We start from the raw sequence: 23,542 nt of genomic DNA on the forward strand, positions 1-23,542 counted from the left end.
TGAGATTTAAATGAGCATTTAATCTCAACCATTGATCTAAATCTATTTCAGCCATTGGATTTAGAGATCACCCAAAAGTCACTTGGATCACCCAAAAGTCACTTGGAGTTATATTAAAGGAGGAAAAGGAGGAAAAGGTCATTCATTCTTTCATGAGCAGATTGGGAGAAGGAGAGCAAGAGAGCAAGAGAGCAAGAGAGATTTCTGAGCAGGAAGGAGAAGGAGACAGCAGCTTGGCACACATTCCAAGGCAGCAATTGAGCAGATTTGTACAGCTGATTCAGCACATAGTGAAAGACAGATTTTTGCACAAACATCGAGGAGCAGTTTGCTGATTTTTCTGCATTTATTGCTGTCCTGTTTGCTGTAATTTCCAGATTGCTGTGAGGCACGGGAAAGGAGATAAGTTGTAAATTTGCTTGCTGATTTTTTGCTGAATAATTCTCACTGTAAAAAGGCAATTTTCAGAAATAAAGAAGAGCTCTCAAACTGGTTTTCCCCAAGAGTTGTAGGGGGTTTTTCCAGGGTCAAGATGACCAAAAATATCAGTGTTTTAATGTGTTTTAATGGCTGTTTTTAATTGCTGATTTTTATTTCTGCAATTTTCAGCATTCTGAAAAATTTCCAGAATTTGTGTTTTCAGCCATATTTATTTTTTTCAGTCTGTTAAATGTATGGTTATGGGAATGGGCATTTAACTACATGGGAGAAATAAGGTGAAACTGAAAACCGGGGTGGGAAAACAGAAATTTTTACATGGTATCGGAGCTTGAGTGCTGAAGGGCAGTTTGGGACAGCAAAAGGAAAAATTACAGTTGCTGATTTTTCACTCAGAAAATTCCAGCAAGCTGATTTTTTCATAAACAACAGTTTTATCTTTACTACAGCAGTGCTATTTTTCAGTTTTAGGACAGCAGGATGTCATTGGGATTGAGGGTGGAGGATAGGTTGGATGGGCATACAAATTACAGTGTTTGGAAGGAGAGAATGCAGAGTATCTTTGAGGAGGCAGAAGTCTGGGATATCATGGTACATATCGCACAAAACCCTGTTGTTGTGCCCACTGATGTTACTCAGTTGACTGAGTATAAAAAGAAGAACAATAAGGGTAAGAGGCTGATTCTAGACGGAATCAAAGACCATTGCATTCCTCATGTGAGAGGAAAGAGCAATGCCCATGAGATGTGGACAGCATTGTCCAATCTCTACCAGAGTACCAATGAGAACCGGAAGATGGTCCTGAAGGAGAAGCTGAAGAACATTAAGATGGGGAATGATAGTGAAGCTGGATATCTCACAAAGATTACCAATGTGAGAGATGAGTTGGCAGCGATTGGAGAGGCCATTCCATCCACTGAGTTGGTGCGTATTGCAGTGAATGGCCTCCCCCGTTCATGGTTGAACTTTGCTGATGGGGTTTGTGCACGTGAGACCCTTCCCACATGGGAGAGGTTTTGGGATGATTGTATTCAGACAGAGATCAGGAAAGGACAGCTTGGGGCAGCCAAGCCAGTTGAGCAGGATGAGGACGTAGCACTGGTGGCAGGAGGCAAGAAAGGCAAAGGTAAAGGTAAACAGGGTAACTCACAGAAGGACTATTCCAAGGTGAAGTGTTGGAATTGTCAAAAGATGGGACACTATGCAGTTGTGTGTCCGGAGAAGAAGAAGAAGAAGGGGAAGAACCAGGACGTGGCAGCTTCAGCAAAGATTGAGGACTTTGCTGGTCGTTTTGACCGAGAGTTTGCGTTCACTACGTGTGAGTCCTCTAGTACAAGATCACCTGCCACACAGGTTCAGAGGGAGCATGCTTTTCCCTCGATTAGCGGAGCATCTTCAGGTATCTGGTATGTGGACAGTGGGGCTTCACGTCACATGACAGGAGTCCGGGAGTACTTCTCAGAGCTTTCAGAGAGTGGCACTGATATTGAGGTAGTACTCGGTGATGACAGAGTTGTTAGAGCAGTCGGGGTGGGGACAGTGACATTTCAGAGGGAGTCCAAACCTCCCTTGAAGGTGTCAGAGGTTCTTTATGTGCCATGGATGAGGAAGAACCTCATATCCGTCTCAGCTTTGGAGGACAGAGGATATGAGGTACTGTTCAGGGGAGGACAGGTGTTGATGTATCCCAGGGACGCTCCAGCTGATTCAGCTAGAGTGATAGGTTTACGCCATGCAAAGGTGTACAAGTTTGCATTCCAGCCCCTTTTGGCATTGAGCAGTAGTATCGACAGCAGAGCTAGCAGTTCTGAGCTGTGTGAGATTTGGCACCGCAGGATGGGACACATGTATCATGGAGCCTTGAGGACATTGCGGGAGATCACTACAGGTGTGCCAGATTTCAGTACTGATCACCTTGATACTTGCAGAGGTTGTGTGATGGGCAAGTTTGCCAAATCCCCTTTTCCCAGCAGTGACAGCAGAGCGACGGGGATACTTGATTTGATTCATTCCGATGTGAGTGGTCGGATGTCTCATGTTTCCTTGAGTGGATATGAGTACTATGTGTTATTCATTGATGATCACTCCAGGAGGACCTGGATTTATTTTTTGAAGACCAAGAGTGAGGTCTTCAAGCGGTTTCAGGAGTTCAGAGCTCTTGTGGAGACTCAGACAGGTCGAAAGATCAAGTCCTTGAGGTCGGACAATGGAGGAGAGTACACCCTTGGAGAGTTTGTTGACTATTGTGCGGAGGCAGGCATTAGGAGGGAGTTTACTGTTCCTTACAACCCCCAGCAGAACGGAGTTGTAGAGAGGAAGAACAGATCCATCATAGGGGCTGCCAAAGCCATGATACATGATCAGGGGTTGCCATTGTTCTTGTGGGCAGAGGCCTGCAACACAGCTGTTTACTTGCAGAACAGGAGTCCGCATCGTGCCTTGGGGCACATGACTCCTGAGGAGGCTTTCTCTGGGAAGAAACCTGATCTTGGTCATCTTCATATCTTTGGATGCATTACATACTCCTATATACCCAAGGAGGAGAGGACCAAACTAGAGCCCACCGCAGAGAAGGGTATCTTTGTGGGCTACAGTGAGACCTCAAAGGCCTTTCGGATTTACATTCCTGCACAGAGGAGAGTTGTTGTCAGACGGGATGTGAAGTTCGAGGAGGACAGGGCCTTTAGGAGGTCACGAGAGTTAGAGTATCTGGATCAGCCAGACCCTCAGCAGCAGTTGAGTCAGTCGCAGGGATCCAGTGGGCAGGGATCAGGAGGATCCGGAGGTACATCTATGAGGATGCCAGGTCCATCAGTGAGCAGTGGCTCGCCGAGCCAGAGGGGTGGTGCTCCGAGCAGTTCACAGAGCAGTTCACTAGGGAGTCCACTGATGGACAGTTCACACGGTACCTCAGCTTCTACAGGTTCAGGTGCAGGCAGGAGGACAGCAGACAGACAGTCAGGAGTTCAGGCTACTGATGGTGATGAGGAGGAGGAGTTTCATTCTCCTATGGGAGAAGCATGCTTAGGGAAGAGGAAGCCCAAGTGGCTTCAGGACACCTTGAGAGATGCCACATCTGTTGCTGAGCCGAAGAGGCCGGTCAGAGAGAGTAGACCACCTGAGAGGTTCTGTAGCTATATGGCGATGGTTACCAGCATCCTTGACTCTGAGCCTTCTAGCTATAAGGAGGCAGCTAGCCAGCAGGTTTGGAGAGAGGCCATGCAGGAGGAGTATTCTTCTATCATGAAGAATGATGTTTGGGAGGTGGTGCCGAGGCCTGAGGGCAAATCCGTGGTTACTTCCAGATGGCTTTACAAGGTAAAGCATGCTGCAGATGGCAGCATTGAGAAATTCAAAGCGAGGTTTGTGGCTAGAGGGTTCTTCCAGGTAGAGGGAGTTGATTATGAGGAGACCTTCGCTCCCGTGGCTCGATATACTTCGATCCGCTCCATTATATCGATAGCAGCAGAGATGGGTTGGAAGATCCACCAGATGGATGTGAAGACCGCATTTCTCAATGGCTTCATACAGGAGGAGGTGTACATTGAGCAGCCACAGGGCTTTGAGGTGCATGGGAAGGAGTCCCATGTGTGCAGATTGAAGAAGGCCCTTTATGGCCTGAAGCAAGCTCCCAGAGCTTGGTACTCCAGGATAGATGCATACTTGCAAGGGATGGGTTTCACAAAGAGTGAGGCAGATCCGAACCTTTACTTTATTGTGATTGGTGAGGAGCCTCTCATTCTGGTGCTGTATGTGGATGACTTGATCATTACAGGTGCAGAGAGACTCATAGAGCACTGCAAGAGAGATCTTGCGGCGGAGTTTGAGATGAAGGACATCGGCTTGATGCATTACTTTTTGGGTTTGGAGGTGGGGCAGGAGGAGGGGCATTTCTTCCTGGGGCAGGGGAAGTATATTGTGGACATCCTTAGCAGATTCCACATGGAGGATTGTAGACCCATGTCGACACCGATGATCACCAACTGGAAGAAGCTTCATGCTTCGGAATCCGAGTTGGTGGATCCCACATTGTACAGGCAGCTGATTGGTTCCTTGATGTATTTGGTCAACACTAGACCAGATATCTGTTTTGCAGTCAACACGATGAGTCAGTTTATGTGTGAGCCTAGGAAGGTTCATTGGGTGGCTGCAAAACACATTTTGCGGTACTTGCAGGGGACAGTGGATTATGGTCTGGACTACAGGCAGGGAGATGGAGTGAGATTGGCAGGATACACTGATTCTGATTGGGCAGGTTGTGCTTCTGATAGGAAGAGCACTTCAGGATGTTGTTTTGGGTTGGGTTCAGCAGTAGTGTCATGGTTCAGCCGGAAGCAGCAGTCAGTAGCACTGAGTTCAGCGGAAGCAGAGTATATGGCAGCCAGTCTAGCTAGTTGTGAGGCCATCTGGCTTCGCAAGATGTTGTTTGGCTTATTTGGTCAGCCGTTGAGACCTTCAGTGATTTACTGTGATAATCAAAGTTGCATTAAACTCACGGAGAATCCAGTATTTCATGACAGGTCAAAGCATATCGGGATCAGATTTCATTTCATCAGAGACTATGTTCAGAAGGGAGCTGTGAAGCTTGAGTATATTTCCACTGATGAGCAGGTTGCAGATATCCTTACCAAAGCCTTACCACGGGGCAAGCATGTCTACTTCAGAGACAAGATGGGTGTGGTGAGGAACAGCTTCCTCGGTAAGAGGGAGTGTTGAAATTTGGTACCGGAGGACAGGTGGTTCCCTTAGGCTTTGATCTTTGGCCTAGGGAAAAGTGTCCAAAAGAATTTAATTTTTCTCCTAAAGTGACTTTATAATTTTATAAAGTTAAATCTAATTTAAAAGTGACTTTAAGTGATAAAGTTATTAAGTCTAATTTTAAAGTGACTTTTATAAAGTCAATGAAAAATTAGAAAGGAAAAGTGACTTTGGAAATAAATGACTAAGTGGGTCTTTATTAAAGTGGGGTGAATTAAAAAATAGAAAGTGAGATTTAAATGAGCATTTAATCTCAACCATTGATTTAAATCTATTTCAGCCATTGGATTTAGAGATCACCCAAAAGTCACTTGGATCACCCAAAAGTCACTTGGAGTTATATTAAAGGAGGAAAAGGAGGAAAAGGTCATTCATTCTTTCATGAGCAGATTGGGAGAAGGAGAGCAAGAGAGCAAGAGAGATTTCTGAGCAGGAAGGAGAAGGAGACAGCAGCTTGGCACACATTCCAAGGCAGCAGTTGAGCAGATTTGTACAGCTGATTCAGCACATAGTGAAAGGCAGATTTTTGCACAAACATCAAGGAGCAGTTTGCTGATTTTTCTGCATTTATTGCTGTCCTGTTTGCTGTAATTTCCAGATTGCTGTGAGGCACGGGAAAGGAGATAAGTTGTAAATTTGCTTGCTGATTTTTTGCTGAATAATTCTCACTGTAAAAAGGCAATTTTCAGAAATAAAGAAGAGCTCTCAAACTGGTTTTCCCCAAGAGTTGTAGGGGGTTTTTCCAGGGTCAAGTTGACCAAAAATATCAGTGTTTTAATGTGTTTTAATGACTGTTTTTAATTGCTGATTTTTATTTCTGCAATTTCCAGCATTCTGAAAAATTTCCAGAATTTGTGTTTTCAGCAATATTTATTTTTTTCAGTCTGTTAAATGTATGGTTATGGGAATGGGCATTTAACTACATGGGAGAAATAAGGTGAAACTGAAAACCGGGGTGGGAAAACAGAAATTTTTACAATTTGCCACCCTTACAAACACTTCAATGCCTTGCTCTTTCAGGGGCGCAAATTTGATCAGTTTGGAAAGTACCAGCAAATTTGAACACAATGCGCATAGATAAGAAATTACCAGCAAATTTCACAAAGGAAATATTTGATGCAATGGAAAAGCACTTTGGTCAGAATCGAACTATTCAATCTGGAGACATGGTTATTGATACATCAGCGTCCAATTATGGAGCATTTGAACACAATGCTGCTTCAGAAAATACCCCACTGCATAAGGATATGAAGTCGGAGATGCCGCTAGAGGGTCAAGGGGATACTTCCATTGATAGAGACAACCATTTTACAGGGAAAAAGCGGAAAGTAGCATCTATGACATCAGGGATCAAATCAACTTTGGTTGAAAACAATAAGAAAATAATTTCTAATCTTAAGCTGGCTGAGCAAGGGCATTTAAAACGCCATGAGAAGTATTGTAGTATGTTTGAGCAACGGATGGAAATAGATGAAAAGTACTTGAAAGATCATATCCTGAGTGTACAAAGGATGGTATATATTGACGAGCAGAAGGTTAAAGCATGCAATTGAGTATTTCCATTTCACTTTAACCCACAGATCTGAATGCCTTCTCTCTCAGTTTCCCCGGCAACGGCGCCATTCATATACCATTGACGATAACTACTACCATTGTCATAAAAACTTCACCGCATATTGTGTGTCGTGTGCTCTCTCCACTTCTGCGCGCCTCAAAGCAGATGCTTCTATTCTTGATATCAGAAACAGACAGAAATTAGGTTAAGTGGAAATGCAAACAACCCAACACCTTAACTTTAGTTATTGCAGCCTCAAATTTTGGCAAATGGAAAATGCTTCCTGCAGAAAACTAAAATCCAATCAAAGTCTTGCACTGCGTTCCAGATGCAAGAAGAACCAACTGACTCTGATGTGTGTACACATATCAGCTGAACATTCTATTTAAGATCAGCTCCCGACAGTCGTGTGCAGTACAATCGTTCGAAACTGTGTTGCAAAGTGTTTTGACTGGTTTTTATATTCCCGGTCACAAACATTCACAACAGCTGACATTGAATCGTCTTGTCTCCACAAACTTGAGACTATTTAACTGAAGTCTGTTGCAGCAGGGTCGAGGTGGACATAGCAGCGTATGTAAATAGCTCTATAACATATAATCGCAGAAACTATGCCGCCTGGAACGCTGTTACACCAGCGTGGAGGGAGGCCGTTCTGTGCACAAATAGACACCGCTTTGCCATGATGAAAACAGGACCAAAGCAATGAATCTGCCGGAGAAAAATCAATGATGACTTATTGGATGGACAAACCGGCAAAACAAATTCTGAAGGATCAAACAAAAGATTATTCTCTTCAAGGAAAGGAAGCCAGCATTCCGTATTATGATCGTGCTTGTGCGGCACCCTTGACAATTCAAGATGGATCAACGAAGTCAGAATGCAATGAAGTGCCCCCAAATGAAGCTTCTAGATGCTTTAACTGTGGCTCATATAATCATTCTCTGAAGGATTGCTCAAAACCTCGTGATAATGCTGCCATAACGAATGCTCGCAATCAACATAAGTCGAAGCGAACACCTGCTTCTGGCCCACGTTGCCCTCAGAGATATCTAAGATAGCGCATTAAGGACATGGCCATAATTAAAGAATAACGCACTATGACAGTTCAGACAAGGGGCATTTTTATGCACAGTACAATCAGCGAATGTTACAGAGACAAAAAACTATTTCTGGAAGGAAACCAGCAAACAGTGTGAAAGGCAAAGATATCTAACAGCACGATAGAGAAACAATTGTTGAACGAATGCAGGACCGAAGTGACAAATTCGAGATAATTGGAGCACGGAATCGCCCTAATTCCGCGGGAAGCGTTGAGGTTTTGAGAATTTGAGGCGTTGTGGTATGCGGTTACTTTTCTTCTGCAGAGGAGTTAATTTGAGAGGCTGTTATTGTTTCAGTAACCGTCGGTAAGAAAAAGAGCTAACTTGACAGAGGCAGCACAGGCTTGGCAGAGACGCAGGACAACCAATAATGGTAAATCGCAGATGGATCAGCGCTTTTAAATGGGGCGTTTATGGACAGAGCGCAGTGGTGACAGAGGCATTGATGACAGAGGCATTATAAGGTAGCGCTTGAAAAGAATATGGCAGAGGACCAGGACTGCTCACAACAGAGGAATGGCAGCGCTGATAGAGGTGACATCCTCTATTCTAAGAAATGCTCAGAAAAGTATAATCAAGAGGAGAGCATTGGTTTACAAAGGCCACAGAAACAGGTGGCTCACAATGGAGCAGGGCAGGAGATCGCCCGCTCTGATACCATGTTAAACACACATGGACAGCAAAGACAATGTGAAAGATAAATCATGAAATACAATTTTATTAACAAGAGATTTACATTTATAGTACATTATGTGACTCTTGGGTTTCAGATCCCAAGGTCTCTTGGACTGCTTAGTCTATTCGGCTTCCACACTAACCCATTTAGGATTAGGTGTCCAACAGCCTCAAACAAAATTTTGATTTGATTTTAAGCTTTTTCTATCTTATTTTAATGTTTAGAGGGTGATGATATTGATGATGAGGATTCCAATATAGGCAATGATTTTGATGATATGTAGGTATTTGTTGTAGCATGATTTTTTTTTGACGCTAGAGGTCATCTAGAGCCTATTTGTTGATGTATTTTTGGTTCATAGATGTTTTGCACTAAGTGCTATTTTTGTTATATGCACTCTTGCTATATAGATGAGAACTTTCGCATATTTGTGTATAAATGGTTTGAATTCATATGTATGCACATAAATATATACGCTTTTCTTTAAAATTAGGATATTTCATGTATTTTTTGGTCGATTGGTTTTTTGGTTTGGTTTTTTAATTTATTTTTTATTTTATATCGTTTTTAATAAAGTTTTTCTGGTTTCGGTCCGGTTCTAACCAGTTCTCGGTTCAGGGGGTCAAATAGTTTGATTATGATAACATTGAGATAAATACACACCTTCAAGATGAACACAAAATTACACATGTTCAAGATAAACATGATAGTTGAGGGAATAATATAAGCGCATAGTACACACATGTCCGAGATAAATAGAAGAGCTTAGAGAATATTATAAGTGCTCGTGTTAATGCTGCAACAAATGCACATCAGAGGGCTAGCCTAAGTGTAACATAATGGCAGAAGTGTTTTCAGACACGTAATTTTATTAATCAGAAAAAAATAATTACATAATTGATTTTGCAAGAGTTTACACCCGAACAACCAAACACTCTTGCAATGAGCTATTTGTAAGTTCAATTTCCTAACTACCTCTAATTGTGGATCACTTATTAAATAACAAGTGTCCATTTACAATAAATGCTATTCAAACCATCTAGCTAACAAATCTCCTAAAATAGAGCCTAAGATATGACACTTTTGAAGAGTCATATCTTGTTACAACAATATACTAATTCTAAAATAATTAAACATTCTAGAATAATAATTATTAATTTAATATCTTAAATTAATAATTATTTTATTCCAAATTTATAACCTATGATAATATTTTATTTTTGGATCATCTAAGATTCCCCCCTATGATCCAAAGATACATTACAACAGATACCAAGTTCATCCCTGAACTTAGTAAATTTTATTCTGCCAAGCGGTTTTATGAAAATGTCAGGGATCTGATCTTTGGAAGGACAATAAACTGGCTTGAGGACGTCTTTGGCAATGAGAGATCTGATATGATGATACTTGGTGTCCACATGCTTTGTCTTTGAATGAAAAACTAGGTTCTTGGCAGTTTGATGGCTGACTCGCTCTCAATGAATAATGATGTAGCTTTTGCCTGAGAAATGCCCAAGTCCTGCAAAATTCTGCGCAACCAAACAATTTCACATGCTGCTTCCCATGTTGAAATGTACTCTGCTTCTGCTGAAGAAGTGGCCACTGTAGCTTGTTTCTGACAACTCCAAGACACTGCTGCTGACCCCATGTTCATTATATAACCTGATGTTGATGTTCGATCATCCATACTCCCAGCAAAGTCGGCATCGAATATCCACCAAGTACAAAATTTTTAGTGTTTGTGTAAAGAAGACCAAAATCTTGTGTTGAAATTTGGTACCGGAGGACAGGTGGTTCCCTTAGGCTTTGATCTTTGGCCTAGGGAAAAGTGTCCAAAAGAATTTAATTTTTCTCCTAAAGTGACTTTATAATTTTATAAAGTTAAATCTAATTTAAAAGTGACTTTAAGTGATAAAGTTACTAAGTCTAATTTTAAAGTAACTTTTATAAAGTAAATGAAAAATTAGAAAGGAAAAGTGACTTTGGAAATAAATGACTAAGTGGGTCTTTATTAAAGTGGGGTGAATTAAAAAATAGAAAGTGAGATTTGAATGAACATTTAATCTCAACCATTGATCTAAATCTATTTCAGCCATTGGATTTAGAGATCACCCAAAAGTCACTTGGATCACCCAAAAGTCACTTGGAGTTATATTAAAGGAGGAAAAGGAGGAAAACGTCATTCATTCTTTCATGAGCAGATTGGGAGAAGGAGAGCAAGAGAGTAAGAGAGATTTATGAGCAGGGAGGAGGAGACAACAGCTTGGCACACATTCCAAGGCAGCAGTTGAGCAGATTTGTACAGCTGATTCAGCACATAGTGAAAGGCAGATTTTTGCACAAAAATCGAGGAGCAGTTTGCTGATTTTTCTGCACACAAAACGGAGGCCGTACAACATTTATTGCTGTCTTGTTTGCTGTAATTTCCAGATTGCTGTGAGGCACGGGAAATGAGATAAGTTGTAAATTTGCTTGCTGATTTTTTGCTGAATAATTCTCACATTAAAAAGGCAATTTTCAGAAATAAAGAAGAGCTCTCAAACTGGTTTTCCCCAAGAGTTGTAGGGGGTTTTTCCAGGGTCAAGTTGACAAAAAATATCAGTGTTTTAATGTGTTTTAATGGCTGTTTTTGATTGCTGATTTTTAATTATGCAATTTCTAGCATTCTGAAAAATTTCCAGAATTTGTGTTTTCAGCAATATTTATTTTTTTCAGTCTGTTAAATGTATGGTTATGGGAATGGGCATTTAACTACATGGGAGAAATAAGGAGAAACTGAAAACCGGGGTGGGAAAACAGAGATTTTTACATGGTATCAGAGCTTGAGTGCTGAAGGGCAGTTTGGGACAGCAAAAGGAAAAATTACAGTTGCTGATTTTTCACTCAGAAAATTCCAGCAAGCTGATTTTTTCATAAACAACAATTTTATCTTTACTACAACAGTGCTATTTTTCAGTTTTAGGACAACAGGATGTCATTGGGATTGAGGGTGGAGGATAGGCTGGATGGGCATATAAATTACAGCGTTTGGAATGAGAGAATGCAGAGTATTTTTGAGGAGGCAGAAGTCTGGGATATCATGGTGCATACCACACAGAACCCTGTTGTTGTGCCCACTGATGTTACTCAGTTGGCTGAGTATAAAAAGAAGAACAATAAGGGTAAGAGGCTGATTCTAGACGGAATCAAAGACCATTGCATTCCTCATGTGAGAGGAAAGAGCAATGCCCATGAGATGTGGACAACATTGTCCAATCTCTACCAGAGTACCAATGAGAACCGGAAGATGGTCCTGAAGGAGAAGCTGAAGAACATTAAGATGGGGAATGATAGTGCAGCTGGATATCTCACAAAGATTACCAATGTGAGAGATGAGTTGGCAGCGATTGGAGAGGCCATTCCATCCACTGAGTTGGTGCGTATTGCAGTGAATGGCCTCCCCCGTTCATGGTTGAACTCTGCTGATGGGGTTTGTGCACGTGAGACCCTTCCCACATGGGAGAGGTTTTGGGATGATTGCATTCAGACAGAGATCAGGAAAGGACATCTTGGGGTAGCCAAGCCAGTTGAGCAGGATGAGGACGTAGCACTGGTGGCAGGAGGCAAGAAAGGCAAAGGGAAGAAGCAGGCTTCCACAAGCAGTGGTGGGGGCAAAGGCAAAGGTAAAGGTAAACAGGGGAACACACAGAAGGACTATTCCAAGGTGAAGTGTTGGAATTGTCAAAAGATGGGACACTATGCAGTTGTGTGTCCGGAGAAGAAGAAGAAGAAGGGGAAGAACCAGGATGTGGCAGCTTCAGCAGAGATTGAGGACTTTGCATGTCGTTTTGACCGGGAGTTTGTGTTCACTACGTGTGAGTCCTCTAGTGCAGGATCACCTGCCACACAGGTTCAGAGGGAGCATGCTTTTCCCTCGATTAGTGGAGCATCTTCAGGTATCTGGTATGTGGACAGTGGGGCTTCACGTCATATGACAGGAGTCCGTGAGTACTTCTCAGAGCTTTCAGAGAGTGGCACTGATATTGAGGTAGTACTCAGTGATGACAGAGTTGTTAGAGCAGTCGGGGTGGGGACAGTGACATTTCAGAGGGAGTGCAAACCTCCCTTGAAGGTGTCAGAGGTTCTTTATGTGCCAGGGATGAGGAAGAACCTCATATCCGTCTCAGCTTTGGAGGACAGAGGATATGAGGTACTGTTCAGGGGAGGACAGGTGTTGATGTATCTCAGGGGCACTCCAGCTGATTCAGCTAGAGTGATAGGTGTACGCCATGCAAAGGTGTACAAGTTTGCATTCCAACCCCTTTTGGCATTGAGCAGTAGTACCGACAGCAGAGCTAGCAGTTCTGAGCTGTGTGAGATTTGGCACCGCAGGATGGGACATATGTATCATGGAGCCTTGAGGACATTGCGGGAGATCACTACAGGTGTGCCAGATTTCAGTACTGATCACTTTGATACTTGCAGAGGTTGTGCGATGGGCAAGTTTGCCAAATCCCCTTTTCCCAGCAGTGACAGCAGAGCGACTGGGATACTTGATTTGATTCATTCCGATGTGAGCGGTCGGATGTCTCATGTTTCCTTGAGTGGATATGAGTACTATGTCTTATTCACTGATGATCACTCCAAGAGGACCTGGATTTATTTTTTGAAGACCAAGAGTGAGGTCTTCAAGCAGTTTCAGGAGTTCAGAGCTCTTGTGGAGACTGAGACAGGTCGAAAGATCAAGTCCTTGAGGTCGGACAATGGAGGAGAGTACACCCTTGGAGAGTTTGTTGACTATTGTGCGAAGGCAGGCATTAGGAGGGAGTTCACTGTTCCTTACAACCCCCAACAGAACGGAGTTGCAGAGAGGAAGAACAGATCCATCATAGGGGCTGCCAAAGCCATGTTACATGATCAGGGGTTGCCATTGTTCTTGTGGGCAGAAGCCTGCAACACAGCTGTTTACTTGCAGAACAGGAGTCCGCATCGTGCCTTAGGGCACATGACTCCGGAGGAGGCTTTCTCTGGGAAGAAGCCTGATCTTGGTCATCTTCATATCTTTGGATGCATAACATACTCCTATATACCCAAGGAGAAGAGGACCAAACTAGAGCCCACCGCAGAGAAGGGTATCTTTGTGGGCTACAGTGAGACCTCAAAGGCCTTTCGGATTTACATCCCTGCACAGAGGAGAGTTGTTGTCAGACGGGATGTGAAGTTCGAGGAGGACAGGGCCTTTAGGAGGTCACGGGAGTTAGAGTATCTGGATCAACCAGACCCTCAGCAGCAGTTGAGTCAGTCACAGGGATCCAGTGGGCAAGGATCAGGAGGATCCGGAGGTACATCCATGAGGATGTCAGGGCCATCAGTGAGCAGTGGCTCGCCGAGCCAGAGGGGTGGTGCTCCGGGCAGCATGCAGAGCAGTTCACAGAGCAGTTCACTAGGGAGTCCACTGATGGACAGTTCACACGGTACCTCAACCTCTACAGGTTCAGGTGAAGGCAGGAGGACAGCAGACAGACAGTCAGGAGTTCAGGCTACTGATGGTGATGAGGAGGAGGAGTTTCATTCTCCTATGGGAGAAGCATGCTCAGGGAAGAGGAAGCCCAAGTGGCTTCAGGACACCTTGAGAGATGCCATATCTGTTGCTGAGCCGAAGAGGCCGGTTAGAGAGAGTAGACCACCTGAGAGGTTTTGTAGTTATATGGCGATGGTTACCAGCATCCTTGACTCTGAGCCTTCTAGCTATGAGGAGGCAGCTAGCCAGCAGGCCTGGAGAGAGGCCATGCAGGAGGAGTATTCTTCTATCATGAAGAATGATGTTTGGGAGGTGGTGCCGAGGCTTGAGGGCAAATCCGTGGTTACTTCCAGATGGCTTTACAAGGTAAAGCATGCTGCAGATGGCAGCATTGAGAAATTCAAAGCGAGGTTTGTGGCTAGAGGGTTCTTCCAGGTAGAGGGAGTTGATTATGAGGAGACCTTCGCTCCCGTGGCTCGATATACTTCGATCAGCTCCATTATATCGATAGCAGCAGAGATGGGTTGGAAGATCCACCAGATGGATGTGAAGACCGCATTTCTCAGTGGCTTCATACAGGAGGAGGTGTACATTGAGCAACCACAAGGCTTTGAGGTGCATGGGAAGGAGTCCCATGTGTGCAGATTGAAAAAGGCCCTTTATGGCCTGAAGCAAGCTCCCAGAGCTTGGTACTCCAGGATAGATGCATACTTGCAGGGGATGGGTTTCACAAAGAGTGAGGCAGATCCGAATCTTTACTTTATTGTGATTGGTGAGGAGCCTCTCATTCTGGTACTGTATGTGGATGACTTGATCATTACAGGTGCAGAGAGACTCATAGAGCACTGCAAGAGAGATCTTGCGGCGGAGTTTGAGATGAAGGACATCGGCTTGATGCATTACTTTTTGGGTTTGGAGGTGTGGCAGGAGGAGGGGCATTTCTTCCTGGGGCATTGGAAGTATATTGTGGACATCCGTAGCAGATTCCACATGGAGGATTGTAGACCCATGTCGACACCGATGATCACCAACTGAAAGAAGCTTCATGCTTCGGATTCCGAGTTGGTGGATCCCACATTGTACAGGTAGCTGATTGGTTCCTTGATGTATTTGGTCAACACTAGACCAGATATTTGTTTTGCAGTCAACACGATGAGTCAGTTTATGTGTGAACCTAGGAAGGTTCACTGGGTGGCTGCAAAACACATTTTGCGGTACTTGCAGGGGACAATGGATTATGGTCTGGACTACAGGCAGGGAGATGGAGTGAGATTGGCAGGGTACACTGATTCTGATTGGGCAGGTTGTGCTTCTGATAGGAAGAGCACTTCAGGGTGTTGTTTTGGGTTGGGTTCAGCAGTAGTGTCATGGTTCAGCCGGAAGCAGCAGTCAGTAGCACCGAGTTCAGCGGAAGCAGAGTATATGGCAGCCAGTCTAGCTAGTTGTGAGGCTATCTGGCTTCGCAAGATGTTGTTTGGCTTATTTGGTCAGCCGTTGAGACCTTCAGTGATTTACTGTGATAATCAGAGTTGCATTAAACTCACGGAGAATCCAGTATTTCATGACAGGTCAAAGCATATCGGGATCAGATATCATTTCATCAGAGACTATGTTCAGAAGGGAGCTGTGAAGTTTGAGTATATTTCCACTGATGAGCAGGTTGCAGATATTCTTACCAAAGCCTTACCGCGGGGCAAGCATGTCTACTTCAGAGACAAGATGGGTGTGGTGAGGAACACCTTCCTCGGTAAGAGGGAGTGTTGAAATTTTGTACTGGAGGACAGGTGGTTCCCTTAGGCTTTGATCTTTGGCCTAGGGAAAAGTGTCCAAAAGAATTTAATTTTTCTCCTAAAGTGACTTTATAATTTTATAAAGTTAAATCTAATTTAAAAGTGACTTTAAGTGATAAAGTTACTAAGTCTAATTTTAAAGTAACTTTTATAAAGTAAATGAAAAATTAGAAAGGAAAAGTGACTTTGGAAATAAATGACTAAGTGGGTCTTTATTAAAGTGGGGTGAATTAAAAAATAGAAAGTGAGATTTAAATGAGCATTTAATCTCAACCATTGATCTAAATCTATTTCAGCCATTGGATTTAGAGATCACCCAAAAGTCACTTGGATCACCCAAAAGTCACTTGGAGTTATATTAAAGGAGGAAAAGGAGGAAAAGGTCATTCATTCTTTCATGAGCAGATTGGGAGAAGGAGAGCAAGAGAGCAAGAGAGATTTCTGAGTAGGGAGGAGAAGGAGACAACAGCTTGGCACACATTCCAAGGCAGCAGTTGAGGAGATTTGTACAGCTGATTCAGCACATAGTGAAAGGCAGATTTTTGCACAAAAATTGAGGAGCAGTTTGCTGATTTTTCTGCACACAAAACGGAGGCCGTACAACATTTATTGCTGTCCTGTTTGCTGTAATTTCCAGATTGCTGTGAGGCACGGGAAAGGAGATAAGTTGTAAATTTGCTTGCTGATTTTTTGCTGAATAATTCTCACTGTAAAAAGGCAATTTTCAGAAATAAAGAAGAGCTCTCAAACTGGTTTTCCCCAAGAGTTGTAGGGGGTTTTTCAAGGGTCAAGTTGACCAAAAATATCAGTGCTTTAATGTGTTTTAATCGCTGTTTTTGATTGCTGATTTTTAATTCTGCAATTTCCAGCATTCTGAAAAATTTCCAGAATTTGTGTTTTCAGCAATATTTATTTTTTTCAGTCTGTTAAATGTATGGTTATGGGAATGGGCATTTAACTACATGGGAGAAATAAGGAGAAACTGAAAACCGGGGTGGGAAAACAGAGATTTTTACATTTTGTTCCTTGGATATATCGAAGAACTCTTTTGGCTGCATTCCAGTGGCTGTCTCGTGGTTCCTGTATAAAATGTGAAAGAATACTGACTGCATAAGATAGATGAGGATGAGTATTTGTCAAATAAATCAAACTACCAATCAACTGTCTGTTAGTAGTACTGTCCACCTCTCCCCCCCCCCCCCCTTCAAATTTTGAAAGTTTCAAGTTTTGCTCCATGGGGGTGAGAACGGGCTTGCAAGCCTGCATGCCAAATCGCTAAAGAACCTCTGCTGCATACTTACTCTGAGAAACGAAAATATGATGTGGACGTTGGATGACTTCAACTCCAAGATAGTAGTGAAGTAATCCCAAATCTGTCATCTTAAAACCTGCATGTAACTTCTTTTTCACCTATGCAATATGATCATCATGGTTGCCAGTAATGATAAAATCATCTACATACATAACAAGAATTACCAAATATTTCCCCTGTTGTCGCACATACAAAGTATCATCAGATTCACTTCGTTGAAAACCAACTTTCTTAAGGTATTCATCCATCTTTGCATACCAAGCTCGGGGAGCTTGTTTTAATCCATATAAAGCCTTGATCAATTTGTAGACTTTATGTTCTTGTCCTTCAATTTCAAAACCTGACGGTTGTTCATATACACTTCCTCCTGTAAATCCCCATTGAGAAAAGCACTTTTCACATCCATTTGATGAACTTTCCATCTTTTTTGAGCGGCCAATGCAAGTGTTAATCGGATGGTGTTCCATTTAGCTGTAGGAGCAAAAGTTTCCTTATAATCAATGCCTTCCTGCTGCGCAAAACCTTTTGCGACAAGTCGTGCTTTATACTTTTCAAGTTCTCCCTTCTGATTATACTTAATTTTGTAAACCCATTTGCATCCTATGGGTTTAACATTTGATGGACAATCAACAAGTTTCCAAGTGTTGTTATCAATTACTGCTTGATATTCTTCAACCATAGCTTGTTGCCATTCTTTATGTTTTATTGCTTCTTTGTATGTGGAAGGTTCAGTAAAATCATTTGCTAACAAGGCAAAATTGCCTTCACTTCTATGTGCCCTTCTAGTGCCTGTTTTATTCTGCTCATCAGGCTTTACATCTTCCAAAAGTTGAACTGCCCATTTCGGTAGGTGGTGCTCACTTGTTTGCGCTTGTGAAAAATCTCCATCATTGTAAATAGGATTAATATAAACTGATGTTCTTCGTTCAGGTGAAAGGTCTGGGAAATCACTGTCAGAAGAACTGCTGCTGCTTGGAGATGCGGATGAACTGCTAGAAGACCCAGATGATGTTGTTGATGTAGATGGACTGGATGACTCATCTTCAGAGGAAGGAAAATCAAGTTCATACCAATTTGGTGAAGTTGGTTGACTTTGCATTTTTCCATTTCTTTTACTGCCCTTAGTTTCTAACTTTTGAAGAAGACTTTCGATTTCTTCAGCGCTTTTACTCTTAGTTTCATCAAAAATGACATCCCTGCTCAAAATGAATTTTCCATTGGTCAAAAGACGATACCCTTTCTTCTCATCGGAATAGCCAATCATTGTGCATTTTAAACTTCGTGAGTCAAGCTTAGTTCGTTTTTCTTTTGGAACTAAGGCATAACAAACTGATCCAAAAACTCTAAGATGTTTAACTCGAGGTTTGAAACCAAACCACGCTTCATAAGGTGTGATTCCGTCTAAAGAAGCAGTTGGAGATCTGTTTCTTAAGTAGACAACTGTATGTATTGCTTCTGCCCAATATGTTGGACTTAACCTCTTGAAAGTTAACATGGATCTCGCCATTCCTAACAAGGTGCGATTCATTCTTTCGACTACTCCATTTTGCTGTGGAGTGTAAACATTAGTAAGATGTCGTCTTATGCCATTTTCATTGCAATAAATTTTGAATTCATTTGAAGTGAATTCTCCCCCATTATCTGTCTGGAGAGTACCTATCTTTTCTTTGACTTGATTTTCAACAAGTTGGCGAAAAATTTTAAACTTTTCGAATGCTTTTGACTTGTTCTTCAAGAAGTAAACCCAAGTCATTCTGTTGAAGTCATCAATGAATAGTAAGAAATATTTGCAACCACCAAATGAAGTTTGTAGTGGTCCACAAACATCACTGTGAACTAGTTGTAGCCGCCTGTTTGCACGCCATGAACTTGTTGGAAAACTTTCTCGACTTTGTTTTCCGTGAATGGAAGCTTCACATTTTGTATTTTCCCTTTTGAAATTGGGAAGTCCTTTAACCATTCCTTGTTTCTGCAATTGAGAAAGACTCTCAAAATTTAAATGTCCATATCTTACATGCCATAGTCTTACAGGTGAAATACCTGTGGTCACTATCCCTGCAAATTCAGAGTGCCTTGGAATAACTGTCCCTTTCATCCGTAAATTTTCCATCTTCATAACTTGTCATGACAGTTTTCAAGTTCTGTTTGACTGAATTAATCTTGACTAAACCATCTTCCATAATCACCTGATGTCCTACTTGTCGAATTGTGACTAAAGAGAGCAAATTTTTCTTACAAGTTGGTACATACCATACATTGGAAATCATTTTTTCTCCAATGCTAGGGAGAAAAACTTTAACTGCTCCTTTTCCATAAGGAGTATGTTTTGTATCATCAACAAAAAAAAAGGAATTGAGTTGGCAATCTTGAAAATTCCAAAAAAAATCACGTCGACAAGTCATGTGCTGAGTTGCCCTGGAATCCAAGATCCAGGCATCTTCATAGTCACTTCGAAGATGAGATAAAAATTGTGATGCTGGCGAGGAAGTAAAAACATATTCTGAGTTATCATCATCTTGATCATTTGTAAATTACGTTGAGTGCTGCTGAAACTTGGGAATTTTATTAAGAGAAGTGCGACAATATTCAACATAATGTCCAACTTTATTACATCTTCGACACACAATTTGACTTAAGTCTCTTCCTCTTCCTGAAGATTGTCCTCTGCCTTTGCTTTGACTTCTATGTGGAGATTGTCCTCTACCTTGATTATTATTTCCTTCTCCTTGAAAATTGCCTCTTCCTTGGTTGTTTCCTCTACCTTGAAAATTACTCCTTCCTGAACTGTTGCCTTTATTAAAGTTGTTTCCTTTGCTCTTCGAGCTCAACTTTGTGCTGCTTGATTCTGATTGCGTTTGCCTCTGCCTTGAGAACTGTCTGCTGATGATTTACTAGTGCTGGCCTCTGTGAGAAAAACATCTTCACCAACTTTCTTCTTCTTCCCAAAGGTTTTATCATGTTGGGTCAACATTTCACAGAGCTCATCAAACTTTAATTTCTCTAATTTCCTAGTTAATTGTAAAGTCTCCAAAAAATGCGTGTAGGAAGAAGGAAGTCCAGCAATTACAATTGTTACCATAAAACTATCATCTATTGCTGGAAAACCAGCATTAATGATTTCCTGCTTAATATTCTTAAGTCTTGAGATATATTCAAGAACATCGCCTCCTTCAGTCAATTTTTGTTGTAACAATTTTAATTGTAGATCAACTTTCTTTGATTCAGGCTGAGTATCAAAGAGGTCTTTAAAAGTTTTCAAAGCAGACCATGCATCTGTAGCATTTTCTATATGGACATACATTTCATCATTCACAGAAGATTTAATAAGAGCTAAGGCTTTGGCATTCTTAACTTCCCATTTTGCTAGTGCAACTGCATCTGTGGGTTTATTCGGCTTAATATCTCCATCACATATTCCCTGCCATAATTCATTGTAAATGAGAGTGCTTTTGATGAGACGGTGCCATGTTTTATAAGATTTTGTGCCTTCAAGTTTGTTGGTATCAGAAAAAAAATTAATCAACTTAGACATTGTAGCGTTGAAGCTTCGCACCAAAAATCAGAACAAAAATGTCAAGATGGGCAACACAACACACCATGCAAAAAACACGATCTATCGGGGCTTGGCCTTGACCCTCGTATAGTCATTGAAGCAGGAGAAAAATGACTAAGCTTTGCACTTGGCTCTAGTCAATTTCTCAAAAAATTACAAGGTAACTTTCAAAATTTGACTTTTACAACGATGCTCTTGCAAAACTTGGTAAAAAAAGGTTACCCCCCCTCAAAGTAAAATTACTTTGAGTTACACTTATCCCTTCAAAAAATTACAATTGAAATCCCCTTATTACTCCAAAATACAATATTCCTTATTTCTCCACAAAATTCACAAAATTACAAACAACGGAAAAAATCCTTATCACTCCATTAACATTACAAAATTAAAAAATATTTCTTATTTCTTTGCTTCTTCAAGCTTCAATTCAGCTATAAACTTTCAAATAAAAAACTCTTTAAGAGGTTGAATTTTTTGTTTCAGGCTGTCCGCCACGCTGGCTGCTAGCTAGCTTAGGCTAGCTTCTTGCTGGCTTAGGTTGGTTTTTGCTGGCTTCTTGCTGGCAGGCTGGCTGGCTGATCATCAAGTTCGGAGGAAGAGAAACGGAGCAAATCACAGCGTGGGCATCATGGCATTGCCGATGAGGATGAAGGGCTCTTTTGCACAAAATAAGCAAAATGAAGGATGAGAGGAGCGTAGGATTTAAATTTATCGGAGAAGGAAACTATTATAAAAGAGGGGGCTTAAAGCTAAAACGTAAAGGAAAAGACTCTTCGATGTCTTACTTGCTCTCAAAGTCACTTACAGTGGTGTCACAGAATCTTTGTTTCAAATTGGGCATTGTCACGTAGTAGACAGAAACATGCGAACAATGGGCATGGAGAGTGTAAGTAGAAGGGGCAAGTGAACCAATACACAATAAATGGGTACACGCGAGAAGAAAGGACTGGAAGGCAAAGCGAGTTGGCACACGAAAGTGCGTGGTGCAGGATAAGAATGTCGAGCAAATGGCTGTTGAATGCATTGGATGTATGAGTCTTCAATACAACGGTTTTGAGTTGGTTGCTATAAATCATTCATACGATGGATATAATGCCAACTTCAAAACTAAAGGTTTTCTTGCTTCTGTTTGGCATACTAGGAATCACAATTCATGCCTATGCATAGAATCATGGCATTGGTTTGAAAATCAACTACGTCCGAAAATCGACTTAAATATAATGAATTAAAGCAATTTGAAAGTAATACCATAGAACTCAAACGCATATGGAGGAAACCATTCATATCCAACTCTCCGACCATATGTATTGCGTGATCGCCTCAACGTGGATGAGTAGCATCTTGCTTTGCTGCAGTCGAGAAGTTAAGCCAGGGTTCATGCACAAGCTTCAATCTCTGGTCCAAAACGCTTCAGACTCAAGTTCTTTGGCACGCCAGTTTTTGTTCCCAAACTATTTGAACTTGCACGCAGTCTTCTTACAGGTTTTACAGACAACGCAATACCAGGTCTTACTACGAGCTTCTGGAGCTGAATTGGTCCTTATAGATCCTGCCGGGGGTACGATTACTGGTGCAAAGCATTATCTGGAGAAGAACAAGTAGCAGAGGGAGGGACGGAAGTTTCTCGGATGCAACAACGCTTCATTATTTTTCACTAATTCTCCTTTTTTATTCTTTTATAATAATACAAACATTGGTTTTCAGATTTAAAAATCTAAAAACAATAAAAAAAAAATTTCTTTTCTTTCGAACAAAATACAGGACAAATTCCATACCAGCTAAGCAATTCAATGGAGTTTCCAAAAACTTGTAGAGTTGGAATCTCCTCCTCACATCAACAACAGCATTACTGGAGCTCTGACACCACAATAATGGCAGAAGTGTCCTCAGACACGTAATTTTATTAATCAGAAAAAAATAATTACATATTGATTTTGCAAGATTTTACACCCGAACAACCAAACACTCTTGCAATGAGCTATTTATAAGCTTGATGTCCTAACTACCTCTAATTATGGATCACTTATTAAATAACAAGTGTCCATTTAGAATAAATGCTATTCAAACCATCTAGCTAACAAATCTCCTAAAATAGAGCCTAAGATACAACACTTTTGGAGAATCATATCTTGTTACAACAATATACTAATTCTAAATGTCTCCATTAAATAATTAAACATTTTAGAATAATAATTATTAATTTAATATCTTAAAGTAATAATTATTTTATTCCAAATTTATAACCTATGATAATATTTTATTTTTGGATCATCTAACTTAACAGCCCAACTTTTTACCCCTGTTTTTGTATATGTAATCATGACTGTGAAACCCAAGCATGGAAACCACGACTGGTTAAGACAAAACTTGTAAATAATGAAAAATATTGAAAACAATGTTTTGTTTTCTTGAATATTGAATGTTGGCCTGAAGGAAGGGACACACGAATCCAAGTCTAAGGGAGGGGGTTAAACTTGTTGTGGGTAGTGAAGAGCTACAAGTCAGTTTGAAATTAATTTGGGAAGTCAATTGCAAGCTGATGGAAGCCACCACCACCTGATAGAATTAAAGAGATAAGACTGGGGCTGTGGGAAGGGGAGGACGGTGCCCATCCCCCTTGCAAAGTCGAGGAGGCAGCCAAATGACCTCTCAAAATCGAAAGAGAAGAGGCGGTGCGAAGGAGTGACCAATCGACTTCTTAGTTCCGTGAAGGAGATTGGGCTGAGAATGGCCTCTTAGATTTGCAAGGGAGACAGACTGCATAGGGGAGTGGCTGGGCAACCTCTCGGATTCACAAAAGAGACTGGGCAGCCTAGCAGCCCTTGGGAATCAGAAGATGAGAGGCAGTGCAGGCAAG

At 41.6% G+C, this 23,542-nt stretch overlaps 2 protein-coding genes across 2 annotated transcripts in view; both read left to right on the plus strand.

Moving 5' to 3' along the window:
• The window catches only part of LOC149211138 (myosin-1-like), a 192,451-nt gene that overhangs the window by 19,545 nt on the left and 149,364 nt on the right, over positions 1-23,542 (plus strand). The window lies entirely within an intron of this gene.
• On the plus strand, positions 6,264-6,749 carry LOC149211139 (uncharacterized). Its single transcript, XM_089396999.1, has one exon. The coding sequence runs from the start codon at positions 6,264-6,266 to the stop codon at positions 6,747-6,749; it is 486 nt and encodes a 161-aa protein (XP_089253125.1).

This window comes from Pinus tabuliformis, chromosome 1_2 (genome assembly GCF_031772625.1).
Source record: "Pinus tabuliformis cultivar Carrire ecotype Pingquan chromosome 1_2, CPIR1, whole genome shotgun sequence".
Classification (NCBI taxonomy): domain Eukaryota; kingdom Viridiplantae; phylum Streptophyta; class Pinopsida; order Pinales; family Pinaceae; genus Pinus; species Pinus tabuliformis.